The 18899-nt window shown below is 39.9% G+C and overlaps 3 protein-coding genes across 3 annotated transcripts in view; 2 read left to right on the top strand and 1 right to left on the bottom strand.

Moving 5' to 3' along the window:
• Positions 1-2419, bottom strand: part of gabarapl2 (GABA(A) receptor-associated protein like 2) — a 16153-nt gene extending 13734 nt beyond the window's left edge. The window contains exons 1-2 of the mRNA XM_062022359.1: positions 2175-2419; positions 1903-1958 (exon numbers count right to left, since the gene is read on the bottom strand). Coding sequence (XP_061878343.1) covers positions 1903-1958; positions 2175-2208 — 90 coding nt within the window. The 5' untranslated portion in view covers positions 2209-2419. The remainder of the gene's footprint in view (positions 1-1902; positions 1959-2174) is intronic.
• adat1 (adenosine deaminase tRNA specific 1) overlaps positions 1-18899 on the top strand; it is a 249004-nt gene that overhangs the window by 58979 nt on the left and 171126 nt on the right. The window lies entirely within an intron of this gene.
• tmem231 (transmembrane protein 231) overlaps positions 2820-18899 on the top strand; it is a 28978-nt gene continuing 12898 nt past the window's right edge. Inside the window, exons 1-4 of the mRNA XM_062022358.1 lie at positions 2820-3069; positions 3148-3314; positions 3420-3548; positions 14450-14593. Coding sequence (XP_061878342.1) covers positions 2931-3069; positions 3148-3314; positions 3420-3548; positions 14450-14593 — 579 coding nt within the window. The 5' untranslated portion in view covers positions 2820-2930. The remainder of the gene's footprint in view (positions 3070-3147; positions 3315-3419; positions 3549-14449; positions 14594-18899) is intronic.

Genomic DNA, 18899 nt, shown 5'->3' with positions numbered 1-18899 from the left:
GGGCTAGTCTAACAGCTGCTGATGGTGAGGCAAGCAAGGTTTACTGTTAAAAGAAATGTGGCAATAGGCTACAGTGAAACACAGGGTAAGAATACACTTCCAGGTCAGAGGTGACTATGACGTAATATATATGCGCGTCTGCGTACTTTAAGTCGCGTTGCACCGGCGGACAGAGGGGGGAGAGGGTCTTAAAGGCCTACTGAAACCCACTACTACCGACCACGCAGTCTGATAGTTTATATATCAATGATGAAATCTTAACATTGCAACACATGCCAATACGGCCGGGTTAGAGTAGTAAAGTGCAATTTAAAATTTCCCGCAAAATATTCTGCTGAAAACGTCTCGGTATGATGACGTTTGCGCGTGACGTCACGGATTGTGCGGACATATTGGGACAGCATTGTGGCCAGCTATTAAGTCGTCTGTTTTCATCGCAAAATTCCACAGTATTCTGGACATCTGTGTTGGTGAATCTTTTGCAATTTGTTTAATGAACAATGAAGACAGCAAAGAAGAAAGCTGTAGGTGGGATCGGTGTATTAGCGGCTGGCTGCAGCAACACAATCAGGAGGACTTTGAGTTGGATAGCAGACGCGCTACCGTGAGTACGCAGCTTTGGCTTCCAAACATTTGATCGCTTGCCCATACGTGCGTGCCGCTATGTGCATGTCACATACCTAACTTTGGGGAAATATATGTGCTGTATGAACTTTACGGAGGTGAACGGTACTTTGGGCTGTGGGATTGAGTGTGTTGTGCGGGTGTTTGAGTTGTATTGGTGGGTTATATGGACGGGACAGGGGAGGTGTTTGTTATGCGGATTAATTTGTGGCATATTAAATATAAGCCTGGTTGTGTTGTGGCTAATAGAGTATATATATGTATTGTGTTTATTTACTGTTTTAGTCATTCCCAGCTGAATATCAGGTCCCACCCGCCTCTCACAGCATCTTCCCTATCTGAATCGCTTCCACTGCCCTCTAATCCTTCACTCTCACTTTCCTCATCCACGAATCTTTCATCCTCGCTCAAATTAATGGGGTAATCGTCGCTTTCTCGGTCCGAATCGCTCTCGCTGCTGGTGGCCATGATTGTAAACAATGTACAGATGTGAGGCGCTCCACAACCTGTGACGTCACGCTACTTCCGGTACAGGCAAGGCTTTTTTATCAGCGACCAAAAGTTGCGAACTTTATCGTCGATGTTCTCTACTAAATCCTTTCAGCAAAAATATGGCAATATCGCAAAATGATCAAGTATGACACATAGAATGGACCTGCTATCCCCGTTTAAATAAGAACATTTCATTTCAGTAGGCCTTTAAATGATGGCATTGTGTGTGTGTGGACAGGAATACGGTTAGGTGGGTTATATCCTGTCGAACCTTAGCCTGTTTAGTGTAGAAGCAGCCTTGGTCGTCAAGTGGGACACACAAGTCGTACAGGTCTGAAGGTAGAGGCCTGACAAAATGCAATCCACTTCCCCAGGTTGGAGTTGGAGACAGCTAAAAACCAAACTCAATGAAGAAAGCAATGTTGCTACTAATGCACAGAAAAAAATGTGCTGGTGCATTCTCAAACATTGTGTACACATGATGCCATCTTCACATTTCTGACATGTCTCCAACAATGGGAGTACAAAGTATTTATACCTGAAATGGAAAAAGTTGGCCATTTTGGAGTAGGTTGCCCTTCGAAACGTTACAAATAATATTGCACCACCGGTTTCACCAATCAAATCCCTACAAAATGTGGTCGACAGGTTCATCTGCACAAAAAGTCTTTATCACCCATGCTTGGAATCGGACAGGAAGTCAGCCATTTTGGAGTCAGGCAACATTGTGGGAAAATTTCAAAAGTCTAATGTCCTTCATCCCTTTTTGCAGACACAATAACTCACCGGTACTCTGTCTGGATATTTGTTGCGGATTTTAGCGGCCTCCACACATCGGTGCTCTAAAGAAAGAAAGTGAAAGGATGAGCACTGCCTTTTGGCAGCAATGATGTTGTCTTGCATCACAATATTTTTTTTCAGCATTTAACATGACAAGAGAATTTTACAATACATAAAAACGATTGATGGATTTTTAAAAGCTAACATGCCTTCGATGTACAGAATGAATAAGCACAATCTCCTCCGTCCATGACATAACATCTTCATAACAAACCCACCGAGGGAATGGTCCTCTTTAAACATCCATTTCATCTTTGCTGGATCCCGCGCTGAGGCGTGACGGCAACGTAGAAATGTTATGAATCAGCACGAAATGCCGTCCTTAAGTTCAAACATTGAAAACGAAACGTCAACAAAAAAAAATCCAGCCTTATACTTATACGCAAGGCTCGGCTTTTCGAGGTGACGTCACTGTCTGGTGGAGGATGACGCTGCCTTCAAGTACTCTCGGACAAAAAAATAACTCGGTATCTCCATGCTGTTTGGGAAGTCTGTGTGGATTTTTACAAAATGACAAAAAGACAAAGAAACAGAAACAAACACGCATGAAAATCTCAAATGTAAGAAGAATTCCCTGCTCTATCTCGCTAATTTAGCAAGCGGTATTCATGATGTAACTGTACCGATATTCCCTGAATGCAGCATGACACTGCTGGCAGTCATGGCAACAGTGTGACGCTAACGTTCATTGGACGCCTTCACAGAACGGATATAATCAGTTTTGTTTGGGAAGTTGCACTCGAGTATTTTTGTTATTATAATAAAACACACTTTAATTCAAGCCTCGAACAAACCTTTACAGTGTTTGGGGTGTGTTCTCGCTGCTACTGCACCACACGCCCGTCCGGTAGGTGGCGGTAATGCACTCATAAAGTTGAAGAAGAAGAAGTAATTTAAAAAAACTTGCTAGCTTGTTAGTTACACACAACAAACGCATTTCTTTTGACATAGACGTGCGTCAGATACCAGCAGACATGCCTTTCTATGAAGTTTACTCTCATCCTGTCTTAATTCGGTACAAAACAAGTATTTGCACCAGCGCCACTGTGTTCCTAGTCGCGGTCCTGTGTCTCACTTACGTCCCGCCGTTGCTGGTGGCTTACCGGAGCCAAGGTACACACATGGCTGTTTAAAAAACAACTCCTACGTGACATTTGCGCAGTTTAACGTGCGGTCTCACTCGTACTGCAGGTTTCTGGATTAAAAGGAGCACGTATGAGGAGCAGCCAGTCGTACGGTTCCAGTATGAGACTCTACTGGTGGCTGCGACTAGTATGAGAGGAGACTATGTGGCCTGGAGCACCGCCCCTCATCTGAACAACATGCTGGGAAACAACCTGCGAATCCCTCTGGTTTCTGTAAGAACATCCCCCCATGCAAATGTACTTAACTTCATTGATTTCAGATTAACTCTCTAATGATCCAATGGTTTGTGCGTGTGCGTGTGTGTACACGATCAATAGGTAAGGGAAGAGGACCAAAACCAGGACGGAAAGATGGACCTTCTCGATTTTCAACTACAGTTACCACTGAGGGATGAAGAACATGTGTACAGTATCCAACTGCTTCTGACCTTCAGCTACCAACTCTTTGTATGTATCCTGCTGAATCGCCTACAATGCATGCAACAGTGAAGTCAAAAGTGCGGCCCAGGGGCAATTTTGAGTCTGTTTTTTTTTTTCATAGGACCTCGGCATATTCTGAACCTGAGATACATTCTTTATCAAAATGACTGTCTGCTGTGGTGCCCAGACATACAGTACAGTCGCGATCAAAAGAGTACATATAAGGATGTCCGATAATGGATTTTTTGCAGATATCCCGATTTTGTCCAACTCTTAATTACCGATTCCGATATCAACCGATACCGATATATACGGTCGTGGAATTAACACATTGTTATGCCTAATTTTGTTGTGATGCCCCGCTGGATGCAGTAAACCAGGGGTGTCCAAAGTGCGGCCCGGGGGCCATTTGCGGCCCGCAGCTAATTGTTTACCGGCCCGCCACACATTCTGGAAATGCTATTGCAAAAATTAAAAAACATTTGAAAAAGTGGAATGAGGTGAAATCTAACTAGAAAAAGTTGCAATGTTGACAGCTCCATGCAGGCTTTTTTTTTCTTTATTCAATATTCATCTTTCTTTTTTCTTTTTTTGCCATTGCCCCCCCCCCCAAAAAAAATCAATGTTATAATGAATTATTGACCTATTCAAGGCTCCAATTATTTCAAATATTTCACTTTAAAATGTTTTATGTGGGAAATATTGCATATATTGTGTGGTTGCCATACAAAAACATCAACATTTTATTTGACAAAAGAGCATAAAACAAACAAAAGAATAGTTCAAACGTAAAATCGACAGATATATCTGAAGTTGAGCTCGTAACTTAAGTGTTGAAAGTTAAAAAAAATAAAAATAAAAATGTATCACTTTCTGAGTGGGGCACCTTTTGGATCCCAAATATATTTAATGGGATTTTATTTACCTTTTCACTGTGATTACTCAAAAATAATAATGAATTAAAATCAATGGTGTCCTGCATTATTGATATTTTTAAGGCTCTAATTACTTCACATCAAACATTGCTTTCTGAATGTTTTGGGCAGTGGGGGAAATACTGCATATTTCAGTTTTATTATAAAAAACTAAGTTGTTTTTGACAGAAAAGGCATAAAAACTTTTTGTTTTTTTAAACTTTATATCAACCTGAAGTTGATATACTGTACAGATTTACTGTAAGCGTTATATAAATAAATAAAAAATAATTTGACTTGTTTTTAATATTTTAATGACTTAGACCCTTATGGTCCCCGGGAGCCCTAAAGGTAAAAAACAAACAAAATCCATATATTTTGTTATGGTTTGAAAATTAAAAATATCAAAATGGCCCCCGCTTGCTTTAATTTTTCCGTGTGCGGCCCTCAGTGGAAAAAAGTTTGGACACCCCTGCAGTAAACAATGTAACTTTACCATGAATTGATTAACGTGGACCCCGACTTAAACAAGTTGAAAAACGTATTCGGGTGTTACCATTTAGTGGTCAATTGTACGGAATATGTACTGTACTGTGCAATCTACTAATACACGTTTCAATCAATCAATCAAAAACAAGGTTTTCCAAAATAAGAGAACAACTTCAACTCCAGTTATGGAAAAAAGAGCCAACATGGCACTGCCATATATATTGAAGTAAAAAAGTGCATTATTTTTTTTAACATGCCTCAAAACAGCCTGCAATTTGGGACATGCTCTCCCTGAGATAACCCTGATATCCACTACAACTATGGGAAATACTATACTTTGACTTTCACAAAGTGCATTATTTTATTTTATTTTTTAAACATGCCTCAAAACAACAGCTACAAAGACAATGAAGGCACACAGCTTCAGTTCAGAGTAGGGCTGCAACAACTAATCGATTAAATTGATTAAAATTGATTATAAAAATTGTTGCCGATTAATTTAGTCATCGATTCGTTGGATCTTTGCTATGCGCATGCGCAGAGGTTTTTTTTTTTTATTAAGAAAAAAAGGTTATTTTATTTTTTTTAATTTTTGTTTTAATAAACCTTTATTTATAAACTGCAACATTGCAAACAGCTGAGAAACAATAATCAAAATAAGTATGGTGCCAGTATGCTGGTTTTTTTCAATAAAATACTGGATAGGATAGAAATGTAGTTTGTCTCTTTTATCCGATTATTAATCGAAGTAATAATCGACAGATTAATCAATTATCAAATTAATCGTTAGTTGCAGCCCTAGTTTAGAGTATACTAGAGCATACTTGCCAACCTTGAGACCTCCGAATTCGGGAGATGGGGAGTGGGTATATATTGTAACGTCCCGGAAGAGTTAGTGCTGCAAGGGGTTCTGGGTATTTGTTCTGTTGTGTTTATGTTGTGTTACGGTGCGGATGTTCTCCCGAAATGTTTTTGTCATTCTTGTTTGGTGTGGGTTCACAGTGTGGCGCATATTTGTAACAGTGTTAAAGTTGTTTATACGGCCGCCCTCAGTGTGACCTGTATGGCTGTTGACCAAGTATGCATGGATTCACTTATGTGTGTTTAAAAGCCGCATATATTATGTGACTGGGCCGGCACGCTGTTTTTATGGAGGAAAAGCGGACGTGACGACAGATTGTAGAGGACACTAAAGGCAGTGCCATTAAGGCACGCCCCCAATATTGTTGTCCGGGTGGAAATTGGGAGAAATTCGGGAGAATGGTTGCCCCGGGAGATTTTCGGGAGGGGCACTGAAATTCGGGAGTCTCCCGGGAAAATCGGGAGGGTTGGCAAGTATGCCCTACATCCGTGTTTTACCAAAAAAGTCATTCATTTTACTTTTTGAAACCAATACCGATAATTTCCGATATTACATTTTAAAGCATAAAGAATATTATCGGACATCTTTAAGTGCATACACTTGTAAAGAACATAATGTCATGGCTTTCTTGAGTTTCCAATCATTTCTACAACTCTTATTTTTTTGTGATAGAGTGATTGGAGCACATACTTGTTGGTCACAAAAAACATGCATGAAGTTTGGTTCTTTTATGAATTTATTATGGGTCTACTGAAAATGTGACCAAATCTGCTGGGTCAAAAGTATACATACAGCAATGTATAATTTGGTCACATGTCCCTTGGCAAGTTTCACTGCAATAAGGCGCTTTCGGTAGCCATCCACAAGCTTCTGACAAGCTTCTGGTTGAGTTTTTGACCACTCCTCTTGACAAAATTGGTGCAATTCAGCTAAATTTGTTGGTTTTCTGACATGGACTTGTTTCTTCAGCATTGTCCACACGTTTAAGTCAGGACTTTGGGAAGGCCATTCTAAAACCTTCATTCTAGCCTAGTTTAGCCATTCCTTTACCACTTTTGACGTGTGTTTGGGGTCATTATCCTGTTGGAACACCCAACTGCGCCCAAGACCCAACCTCCGGGCTGATGATTTTAGGTTGTCCTGAAGAATTTGGAGGTAATCCTCCTTTTTCATTGTCCCATTTACTCTCTGTAAAGCACCAGTTCCATTGGCAGCAAACAGGCCCAGAGCATAAATACTACCACCACCATGCTTGACGGTAGACATGGTGTTCCTGGGATTAAAGGCCTCACCTTCTCTCCTCCAAACATATTGCTCGGTATTGTGGTCAAACAGTTACCACATTTTTGTTTCATCTGACCACAGAACTTTCTTCCAGAAGGTCTTATCTTTGTCCATGTGATATCAGACCAAATATTAACATTGCTTTATGTATACTTTTGACCCAGCAGATTTAGTCACACTTTCAGTAGAGCCATAATAAATTCATAAAATATCCAAACTTAATTAATGTTTTTTGTGACCAACAAGTACTGTATGTGCTCCAATCACTCTACCACAAAAAATAAGAGTTGTAGAAATTATTGGAAACTCAAGACAGCCATGACATTATGTTCTTTACAAGTGTATGTAAACTTTTGACCACGACTGTACAATGAAACATGCAAGCATTAGGCTATTTTTAGTCACCTTACTTGGTTTTAGGTTGTATCAACGGCATCCTTTAATTTTTCATTTTGCAGCCTTCATCTGAAAAGTTTGTAACATACAGTATAGTGCAGGGGTCGGCAACCTTTACCACTCAAAGAGCCATTTTGACCAGTTTCACAAATTAAAGAAAACAATGGGAGCCACAAAACTCTTTTGAAATTTAAAATGAAATAACACTGCATACAAAGTTTTTTTTTGCTTTGTGCTATGTATAAACCAGGGGTCTCAAACACGCAGCCCGCATATATGATAATATGAAAATGTAATGTTAGTGCGGACCACGAGTTTTATATGAATGGCGCTTGACAGCGTCATACTTGCCAACCCTCCCGATTTTACCCGGGAGATCCCCGAAATGTATTTATTTATTTATTTATTTATTTATTTTTTAATAATGTTCTGCCCAGCTTCTCAGGCAAATCATATAGTAGATGCAGATGCCCATATCGGCTGTTCAGATTTACTTTACAAAAGAGAAGTGTAGGATACTTCTCTTGTTGACTTATTTGTATTTGACTTTATTAAATGTATTTATGTTATCATTTGGTGCAGCCGGGCCGGAGCAGGAGGGTATAGAAAGAGAAAAAAAAAGGAAGACAGAGGGGGGAATTGTGGGGACAAGAGGGGGATTAGACAGAGAGACAACAACAACAACAGAGCAACATCAGCAAATACTACATGTACAAACATGATGGTAAAAGTAATAGCAAATAAGCAGTTAGTGAAAATGAAAAATAATACAGAAATGACAATGAGCATTATTACATTAAAAATTAAGCAATATGAGTACCAATAGCGATATTGATAATAAACAATACCAATACTTTACCTTTATTATCAACAATACAATTGTTCAAATGCAACAATACATATACGTAATGATAGCTTGAGATACGAAAGAATGCAGAAAAATGGAGGGGAAGAAAGAGAAGCAACCAACATTAACCTTGTAGATTGTTATAGTAACAATAGGTTAAGCTTTGTCAGTGTGCCATGTGTTATACCCAGTTTACCCTAGGGCAACAACGTTAATATATGTTTGATGAAACGTGATTATGTGCATGAGTGTATGTGTGCATACACGCAGCCAAGCCGGACAGCGACAGGAACCCCAGAGCCCGCTCCACCGTGCCGCCCACGAGGGCCAGCAGCAGGCCGCAGACAGACGCACCCGGCAGAGGACAAGGCACGAGAAAAGCAGGGGGAAGCCAGACCCCAAGCCAGCGAGAGACCCCACCCCACACGGGCAGAAAGGCGGGACGCCCCGCCCGAGGGGCCCGGAGACCCCCCGCAACCGGACGGGAAGACCGTCCCCGCCCCACCGGCAACCGGGCCCCCACCAGCCCACCCCCCACCCCCGGAGAGCGCGGCGAGGCCAGCCCCAGGCCACCCCACCCAAACCGGCCGCCACAGGACCACCCAGCACGGGGCCACGGGAACCACCCACCCCACCCGCAGGGACCCCAACGATGGAGATGGAACAACCAGCAACCGCCCCGCCGAGTCCCCCCCCTGAGGTAGGGGGAATAAATAAATAAATAAATAATAATAATAATATTAATAAAATATATTAAAAAACTATAATTTTTTAAAAAAGAATTAAAAGAAGATCACATACATGCTGACACACAAGGTCGCCGCCCCAACAACTGGCCGACTCGCAGCACCTCGGAATACCCTGCAGCACCAAGCTACCACAGTAGACGCAGGGACCAGACCCAGCAGGCCCCAACCAAGACGGGCACCCGGAAGGGATGGACGGTGGGACCCAGGAGCTCCAGACACGCAGTCCGGATGCAGTAGCCCGAGGCGCCGACCCCCACCCGACAGGCAGGCCCCGAACGTACCCCCAGAAATATACATACATATGTATATACATACACATACACATGTACACATTCACATACACATATATACACGTACACATATATATACATACATACATACATACATTCACACACATATACATACATATACACAGTTTGTCAGCCCCGACAACCACCACGCGCGCGCGCTGCCACCAGTCACAACATCAGCCACCCCCCTGCACCAGACCCAGCAGCCACGGGCGCCCACACCACAAACAAACGACAGCAGAAACAGCAGCCGCAACACCCCCAGACAGCCAGCACCACCCAATCAAATCAAAGCGATCAAAAAAAAAACGCGACCGGCAACCACACGCCAACAGGATCACGGAGACCAGCCAGCGCCGGCCCTCCAGCAAGCCCAAACGCCAACACGCAAACAAGAGACACCCCCCCCCCCCCCAGACCCCACCACCGCCCAAACAACCGAGACACAGCATCCAGACGAGACACGGGCGCCGCGCCGCCACCACATCTAGTCACCAACAGAGACCCCACAGCGCAAGGTCGGGCCACACGGGCACGGACCCCACCCAACAGGAAGCGAGACCCGCGAGACCCGCGCAACGCCACACACAAATAAATTATAAGATTAAACAAAAATAATAATAATAATTAAAAAAAAAAAAATAATTAAATTAAATTAAAATTAAAAATAACAAACAAAAATAAATAGATAAAATAAAATAAAGTAAGTAAATAGTAAAAAAAAAAAAAAAAAATCATAATAATAATAATAGATCCCCGAAATTTAAGTAAACTTTTCTCTCGAATGTCTGCTGATTTTCACCCTAACAACAATAATGTCTGCTGATTTTCACCCTAACAACAATAATAGCGCCCTCTACAACAAGCATTGACAATGTGCCAGTCCAGGTACATGTTGTATGCAGCTTCTGCTAGCACACGTATGTGACAGCAAGGCATACTTGGTCCACAGCCATACAGGTTACACTGACGGTGGAAATATAAACAACTTTAACACTCTTACTAATATGCGCCACACTGTGAACCCACACCAAACAAGAATGACAAACACATTTCGGGAGAACATCCGCACTGTAACACAACATAAACACAACAGCACAAATACCCAGAATCCCATGCATCCCTAACTCTTCCGGGCTACATTATACACCCCCGCTACCACCAAACCCCGCCCACCTCAACCGACGCACGGAGGGAGAGGGGGAGGGGGTTGATGTGTGGGGGGCGGGGTTTGGTGGTAGCGTAGGGGTGTATAGCCCCGAAGAGTTAGGGATGCATGGGATTCTGGGTATTTGTTCTGTTGTGTTTATGTTGTGTTACAATGCGGATGTTCTCCTAAAATGTGTTTGTCATTCTTGTTTGGTGTGGGTTCACAGTGTGGCGTATATTAGTAAGAGTGGTAAAGTTGTTTATATCGTCACCATCAGTGTAACCTGTATGGCTGTGGAACAAGTATGCCTTGCTGTCACATACATGTGTAAGCAGAAGCTGCATACAACATGTACCTGGACTGGCATGTTGAAACCGTTGACTGTACAGGGCGCTAAATTCTTTGTCATCGCAGCATCCCTTTATTATAGTTGACAGGATGAAAATCGGAGAATAATTGCCCCGGGAGAATACAGGGAGAGGCACTGAAATCCGGAAGTCTCCCGGGTAAATCGGGAGGGTTGGGAAGTATGCAGTTGAGCCGCATCAGAGTGGGTTGCCGACCCCTGGTATAGTGGAACTAACAGGTGTGGTATGTGGAAGCCTTGGAAAACAACATACACTCCAAATAGGCCTAGGTGATACGGCCTAAAAATCTAATCTCTGATTTTTTTTTACAAAAAATTTGATTTACAATTTTTTCTTTACTTTTTAAAGAAACCATTGAATACAAATGACAGATCATTTAAAACCATTTTTTCTTTTATTTGATCAAAAACTAGGAGTTTGAAATGACACTGTATACACTGCATCGTACTCTTAGCTAATTCTATATTGAATAATGTTGTTCTTTTTAGACTATATATAAATTTGTACTTTTTATGGGATGATTTTCAAAGGAACTAAATCAAGAGCTTCCTCTGGGTAGCAATACTTTTGTCTTGAAGAAATACTTATGTTAACAAAAATATAGCATTGCCCATCACATGGAAATAATAATCCTCAACATTGAGATCAATAATGTGAAAAGTTAAAGCTCCTGTCTTGAATAAAATATGTTTGTAAATAAAAATTGAGAATTATACATTGTCTGCAAATAAGTAATCAAGTAATACAATGAGAATACTCTATAAAAGTGGATGAAGGCAAGCTTTTTCATTCACACATCTTGGTGGTATGGAGAACGACTGCTGTCGTAATCGTAATGTGCACTGTGCTTCTTTCTCATCATACATACTTTGTGCACATGATTCCACCACAGTAAAATGCCTTTTAACTTGGAGTTTGTTTGTTGTTGCGGTCTTGTTGGCTCATAGTTACATTTCCCGCACTCGACTGGAGACTTTAATTTCAGATGCTGGAATAAGTTTGTGCTGATGCCTTTTTTAAACAAACTTTGCACAGTCCAGTCATTTTCTCCACGCCTGTTGTTGCAAAACCAAACTACTGACAATACCTTTATTTTCTTTGGAACAAACATCTCACTCTCGTTAGCTTTAGCTTTAGCCATGTTTTGAATAAGGGGGCGGGCGAAAGCTACAGAAGTTCCTGAGGGCAAAAAGTATGCCGGAGCAAGAGTAGGAAATAAAACTATTTATTTTTTTAAATCGTCTGCAGCAAAAAACTCAAATATATCGATATTATTGATATATTGCCCAGGCCTAGCTCCAACCAAACCAATATCTTGTGTTGTGTCAGTTAAGGAATATTAACTGTTGATTCTTGACATGTGTAACCCCCAGCTGGTATTTCCGTTCATAGGTGTGTTAAAAATGTTAGACCAGTCACAAATGTAAAAATTAATGGAAGCATCACCGTATTCCAACAGCAAATACAAAACCCAAAACCAGTGTAGTTGGCACGTTGTGTAAATCGTAAATAAAAACAGAATACAATGATTTGCAAATCCTTTTCAACCTTTATTTATAGATTGGAAACACAAGATATTTAATGTTCAAACTGGTAAACTTTGTTATTTTTTGCAAGTGTTAGCTCATTTGGAATTTGATGCCGGCAACATGTTTAAAAAAAGCCGGCACAAGTGGCAAAAAAGACTGAGAAAGTTGAGGAATGCTCATCTAAAACCTATTTGGAACATCCCACAGGTGAACAGGCTAAATGGGAACAGGCGGGTGCCATGATTGGGTATAAAAGCAGCTTCCATGAAATGCTCAGTCATTCACAAACAAGGATGAGGCGAGGGTCCCCACTTTGTGAACAAATGTGTGAGTAAATTGCCGAACAGTTTAAGAACAACATTTCTCAATGAGATATTACAAGGAATTTAGGGATTTCACCATCTACGGTCCGTAATATCATCCAAGCTCAGGTCCCGAGCTCATCTAAGATGGACTGATGCAAAGTGGAAAAGTGTTCTGTGGTTTGACGAGTACACATTTCGAATGGTTTTTGGAAACTGTGGATGTCGTTTCCTCTGGACCAAAGAGGAAAAGAACCATCCGGACTGTTATAGGCGCAAAGTTCAAAAGCCAGTATCTGTGATGGTATGGGGGTGTATTAGTGCTCAAGGCATGGGTAACTTACACATCTGTGAAGGCACCATTAATGCTGAAAGGTACATAAAGGATTTGGAGCAACATATGTTGCCAACCAAGCAATGTCTTTTTCATGGACGCCCCTGCTTATTTCAGCAAGAGAACGCCAAGCCAAATTCTGCATGTGTTACAACAGCGTGGCTTCGTAGTAAAAGAGTGCGGGTACTAGACTGGCCTGCCTGTAGTCCAGACCTGTCCCTCATTGAAAATGGTGGCGCAATATGAAGCGTAAAATACGACTGTTGAACAACTTAAGCTGTACATCAATCAAGAATGGGAAAGAATTCCACCTGAAATCCATAGTTCCCAAATGTTTACTGAGGGTTGTTAAAAGGAAAGGCCATGTAACACAGTGGTAAAAATACCCCTGTGCCAACTCTTTTGCAATGTGTTGCTGCCATTAAATTCTAAGTTAAAAATTAAGTTTTTCAGTTTGAACATTAAATATTGTATTTACAGTGTATTCAAATGAATATAAGTTGAAAATGATTTGCAAATAATTGTATTCTGTTTTAAATTATGATTTACACAACATGCCAACTTCACTGGTTTTGGGTTTCGTACATGTCCGACAAATAAAGTCCAGTTATTTAATAATAGTCTAATACAATGATTCTCAAACTGTACTGGTGGTCCTTCATCTAATGGTACGCGAAATATTCACTAATTTAAATATATAAACACAGTGTTACTGTTCAAACTGTGTGTAATGTTGTAGTGGCCAAACATATTAAATATACTTTAAAAAAATACTTGTTTTTAATGAATACTTAGGCCTACTAGGCTACTGTATTTTAATGTTGGTCATTATGGTGGTACTGGTAATGGTTTTCTGAGGTTGTACTTGGTGAAAACATTTTGGGAACCACTGATAATATATAATAAATGTATATACTTAGTCCCTCAATCTCGTTACCCTGCGTAATGACAATAAAGCTGATTCTGATTCTGATTCTCAGATAGTTGCGTGAATGCATTAGCCGTACTGTGCAACCTACTGTACATTAAAATTTTGACTAACACTTAACTTCACCCAATAAAAGACAGTTTACCCTGCCTGCTGTGGAACAATAGCCTAAGAAATTCTGTGTGTAAACAAAGTACCAGCGCCACTTCTAACATACTTAGCTCAGACCAATACATCCAATATTAATATTTGCTGACACATCCAATAGCTAATGAACTTGTGAATTTAGTAATTACCGAGGGTATGACTTTTTGGGAGGTGTTTTAGCCAAGAAATCTTTGATCTTAAAAGGGTTGATGTCATTCGAGCGCATTCACAAAACTTGATTGTTTACATTAGTATTGTCACATATTTTTCTACAATTGGATGTGTGATGTAGAGTCAAAAAGTGAAACTAACCTCTATTCCTTCTGACTGATTTGCCAGACGAAGGCGATAGTGGTGATGCAGAGCCTGGCATTCGTGCAGCACTCTTCTTCTGTCCCCGGAGCTAAGCTGTTTGTTAGTGGAGACCTGAAGCTGCAGCAGAGGACACCCCTGCCTCACTGTGGACTTTTCAACGTTTACAATGTGAGAGGAACTAGTAATTTGTCTTTTTTTTATATAATAGTGTTCTTATACGATTATACATTGACACCCACAACAAAACTGGATCTGGTTTAGAATTACACAGGCATAAATTCTAAGATTATATGATTTTAACTTTGTAACTTTTTCATTTGAACATTTTTTATTTATTATTGACAGACTTACTTTCGTCTACCGCCCAACTTTGGGCATTGGCCACAAATAAGAGTTCTGGGCTAACTTTTCCAGCTGGCCCCTTTATGCCAGAGAGAGCACAGAGACCGTGAACAGGGATTGTCTTGATGCACTCGGTCAATATCCTGCACATCTGGCTGGTTGAAGATGGGGTCTAGCTTCTGTGCGTGGAATGACCTGCGCAGAAAAGTCGATGCAGATGGGCTGTACGCATAGCTTTTTCACTAGTAGCACTGGTGCTACTAATCATAGACATCTTATAAGTAGACGCAGCATTGGCTGCTGTGACGCGAGAAGTTGGGCCGCCATCTTGAAGTGGTGATGAGGAGCCGGCGAGCAGCCTAAACTGACAGTTGGCAGGTACAAAACAAAGATGGTGGTGTTCAGCGTTTTCCTGCTCAAATTAGCGGACTGTTGAAAATAGGAATCGGGGGATTACTTTTCACAAGTAAGATTTAACATTAACGTACTATTGGTTGTAGTTTGTGAAAATATTACCACAGAGTTGAGAAGAAACAAAGATCTTCAATAGTACTGAAATCGTAGCCGGTAGCAAACAATAGTATGACCATAATATAATTGCTTGTCAATGAAATTAGTTAAATTTAAAAATATTATACTTGAATAACATAAAGTTGAAATAAATGATGAAGATAAAGATTGTAAAGGTCAACAGGGGTAAAAGTTATAAAGTATAATATAGTAAAAGTTACAAAACATAAGACAATACTTTCTTAACAGTATAATTGTAACCAGGAATAAGTCTTCAAGTAACAATATTCAAATACTAACATTTTTGGGTAAGACAGAATTTGGTTTTATTTTGAATCCAGGGAAACAGATAGGTGGCTTTAGCTGATATAAAGACTGTCAGATGTTTATGTTTAAGTATTTGGCAGACGCTTTTATCCAAAGCGACATCCACGAAAAATACATAGAAAACAATCACTGTAAACATAATTTAAGGGAAGAATGTAATACACAATATCAATACAAAGTGTCAAGACAGAATAAACTTATCTGCTGCTGCAGCAACAGAGATACAGTCTATAGCAGGGGTCACCAACGCGGTGCCCGCGGGCACCAGGTCGCCCGTAAGGACCAGATGAGTCGCCCGCGGGCCTGTTCTAAAAAAAAAAATTTAAAAAAAAAATTTTAAAAAAAAAAATATTTTTTTTTAAAATTAAAAAATAAATCTACATAGAAAAAACACAAGATACACTTTCAATCAGTGCATCAACCCAAACAACCTCCCCCATGCACACTCATCCACACCCACTCACACAAAAGGGGTTATTTCTTTCTGCTACCAATATTCTGGTTCCCACAACATAGACAACACATCTGCAAGGGACACAGTCCCTGAAGCACACATGATTGTATAGGCTGCTGGTCCACTAACATTTTCATTAATTACTATTTTTTATGTAATTATTTTTATATTGTTTTACTTTCTTTTTTATCCAAGAAAATGTTTTTTATTTATTTATCTTATTTTTTTTTTTTTTAAAGGGCCTTATCTTCAACAGACCAGGTTGTCAATGAAATTAGATTTGTTTAAAGGGTTTTTTAAACCAGGCCCAGTCCAGATAATGTCCAAGTCGGACTCAGCAATTCATGTACACAGAAAAAAATTAGGGAACACAACAGATTGCATATAATTTATAAACAAAATTATATTTTCAAAATAAGCATTTATGTACAGTCCAGATTATGTCCAGGTCACTCAAATTAGGGAACACAACAACAGATGTCATATAATCTATAAACATAATTATACTTTCAAAATAAGCCTTTGAGGACTTCTCATCTTTTTTTTTAAATGTTTTTTTGGCATCATTAGCGTTTTCAACCATGTAACTTTCTAAAGTTAGAAAATACTGAATAAATGTTTTAAAGAAAGTAATACTAAGTGAATATCTGTTTTTGGCCTTAAAAATAAACATTTTACCGAGTACTATAATTAAATTGACTAAATCATGATTGTCAATGAACTCTCCTAAAATAACAGAAACCACATTAAGCTTCATAAACAAACCAATCCTTAAACACATGTTTTCAACTTCCACCCAAAACAAAGACACAATATGACAATACCAAAACAAATGCAGGGTGGATTCAGGCTCCTGACAACAAAATCGGCAATCATCTGACTCTGTCATATTCCATAATTTTAACATTTCCCCTGTGGGTAAGAAGTTATAAATAATTTTAATTTGAAAATAACGATTTTGCACATCGATAGTGGTTTTACAGATTAGTTTGAATATGGCATCCCATGGCAACGGGCAGTCAAAAAAGTCCTCCCATTTTCCATTTGTGTTGTATTAGGCAGCCTTCAAAGATTTCTTTTTTAAATAAAAATTACATATTTTTCTATTTATTTTAGTTCCTTTTTGCCAACTAGAATTTCTTATTAGAGGTTTACAAACTAATAATTTAGTAGTTCCATAATTAATTATTTGTTTCCATCTTTTCCCAATTACTCCAGTTAGTTGATAAAATTAAAAGCTTGAGCAAGCATCACCATACATAGCTCTAAATTCATCATACTTCATAATTGTACCATTCTCATTGATAATATCATTGACAAAAATGATTCCTCTTTCAAACATATTTTTCCAAAAGAAAGGCTTTCCATCTATTACAATATTAGAGTTCATCCATATTAACTGCTGCAAAATATCGTCTCTTTTTTCTGGCACATAAAATTGAAAACACCACTATGAGTGGATTGTTTCCCAGCAGACTCTCTGGGAGGGGATCACTTGTAAAAAAGGATACAATTTCTTTTGATACAGTACATGTTTTTTGTCCAACAGGACATTTGTGTACCACTCAATGTTTAAATACATCTTTGGAACAATTGATGCTTTTAAAGACAGACACATAGCTTCAAGGTTGAGAAGTTTCAGGCCCCCATATTCATACTCTTTGTACAAAACCTTTCTTTTAATCTTTTCTGGTTTGCCGTTCCAGACAAAATCGAAGACCCTCCGCTCATAAATCTTAAAAAAGTTTTGTGATGGAGCTGGTAATGACAAAAACAAATAAATAAATTGAGGAATAATTAACGAGTTGGCAATAGACATTTTACCATACAAGGTTAGGGATTTCCCTTTCCATAATTGCATAATTTTGTTCAGCTTTCTTAGTCGATTATCATAATTTACTGAGCCTAGATCTTCCAGATTTTCTGGGACAACAACACCAAGTATGTTAACTGGTCCATCTGTCCACAAAACAGGCACTTTGCATTCCATTCGAAAGGACGTTCCCTTTAGATTTCCGATCCTTAACATTTTACATTTATCATAATTAAGCTTAAGGCCAGATTGCTGTGAAAATATGTCCAAAAGATTAAGAAAGTTCCGCAAACAATGAGGAAAAATCTTATCTTTGTGAATCAGCCTTTTCTGACATGAACTTCATCAAGAACAAACACAGAACACGCCTCACTGATGCACATCTGCAAGACTCACTCAGAGTTGCAGTGTCAAGTTACACACCAGAGTACAACACACTAGTTAACAGCATGCAATGCCAGGCTTCCCACTAACTGACAAAGAAACAGATAACAGATTTGGTGTCCAGTTCAAAGTGTGACATGATTTAAAAATTTGAGAGTTTACTTTTGTATTTTACATGAGTTATTATTTGTACAAACGTGGTGCAAAGTAATTCATGATTTGTTAAAAAAATGTTAGTGGCTAGCTAGTTCTTCTTCATCGTATGGGCAGCTGTTTTCCGGCACCCGGACCTGAGGCCGAGGGTCTATGCCTTTTACCACCCCAGGCCCGGGGGGCCCTCCCGTTCATATGTCAGGACACACAGAAGTGAGCCAGGTCACCGAGCAGTCATCCAGGTCCGCCAGGCCACGCAAACCATTAGGAGCACGATAAATCGGGCAACGCAGGATCACGTGGTCGGCAGTCTGCTCCTCCGCGCCACACTCACACGTCGCGTTAGGTGCTAAGCCCCACTGGAACATGTTTGAGCGAAAGCGACCGACACCAGTTCGGAGGCGGTTAAGCCTCACCCAGGCCACTCGTGGTAGTGAGAGGCCTGGTATTGAGCCGGTGTCAGGTATGAAGTCACGGAGTCTGGAGGAGAT

Source organism: Entelurus aequoreus, linkage group LG16, assembly GCF_033978785.1.
Source record: "Entelurus aequoreus isolate RoL-2023_Sb linkage group LG16, RoL_Eaeq_v1.1, whole genome shotgun sequence".
Taxonomy (NCBI): Eukaryota; Metazoa; Chordata; class Actinopteri; order Syngnathiformes; family Syngnathidae; genus Entelurus; species Entelurus aequoreus.
This window is presented reverse-complemented; position numbering and strand designations above follow the sequence as displayed.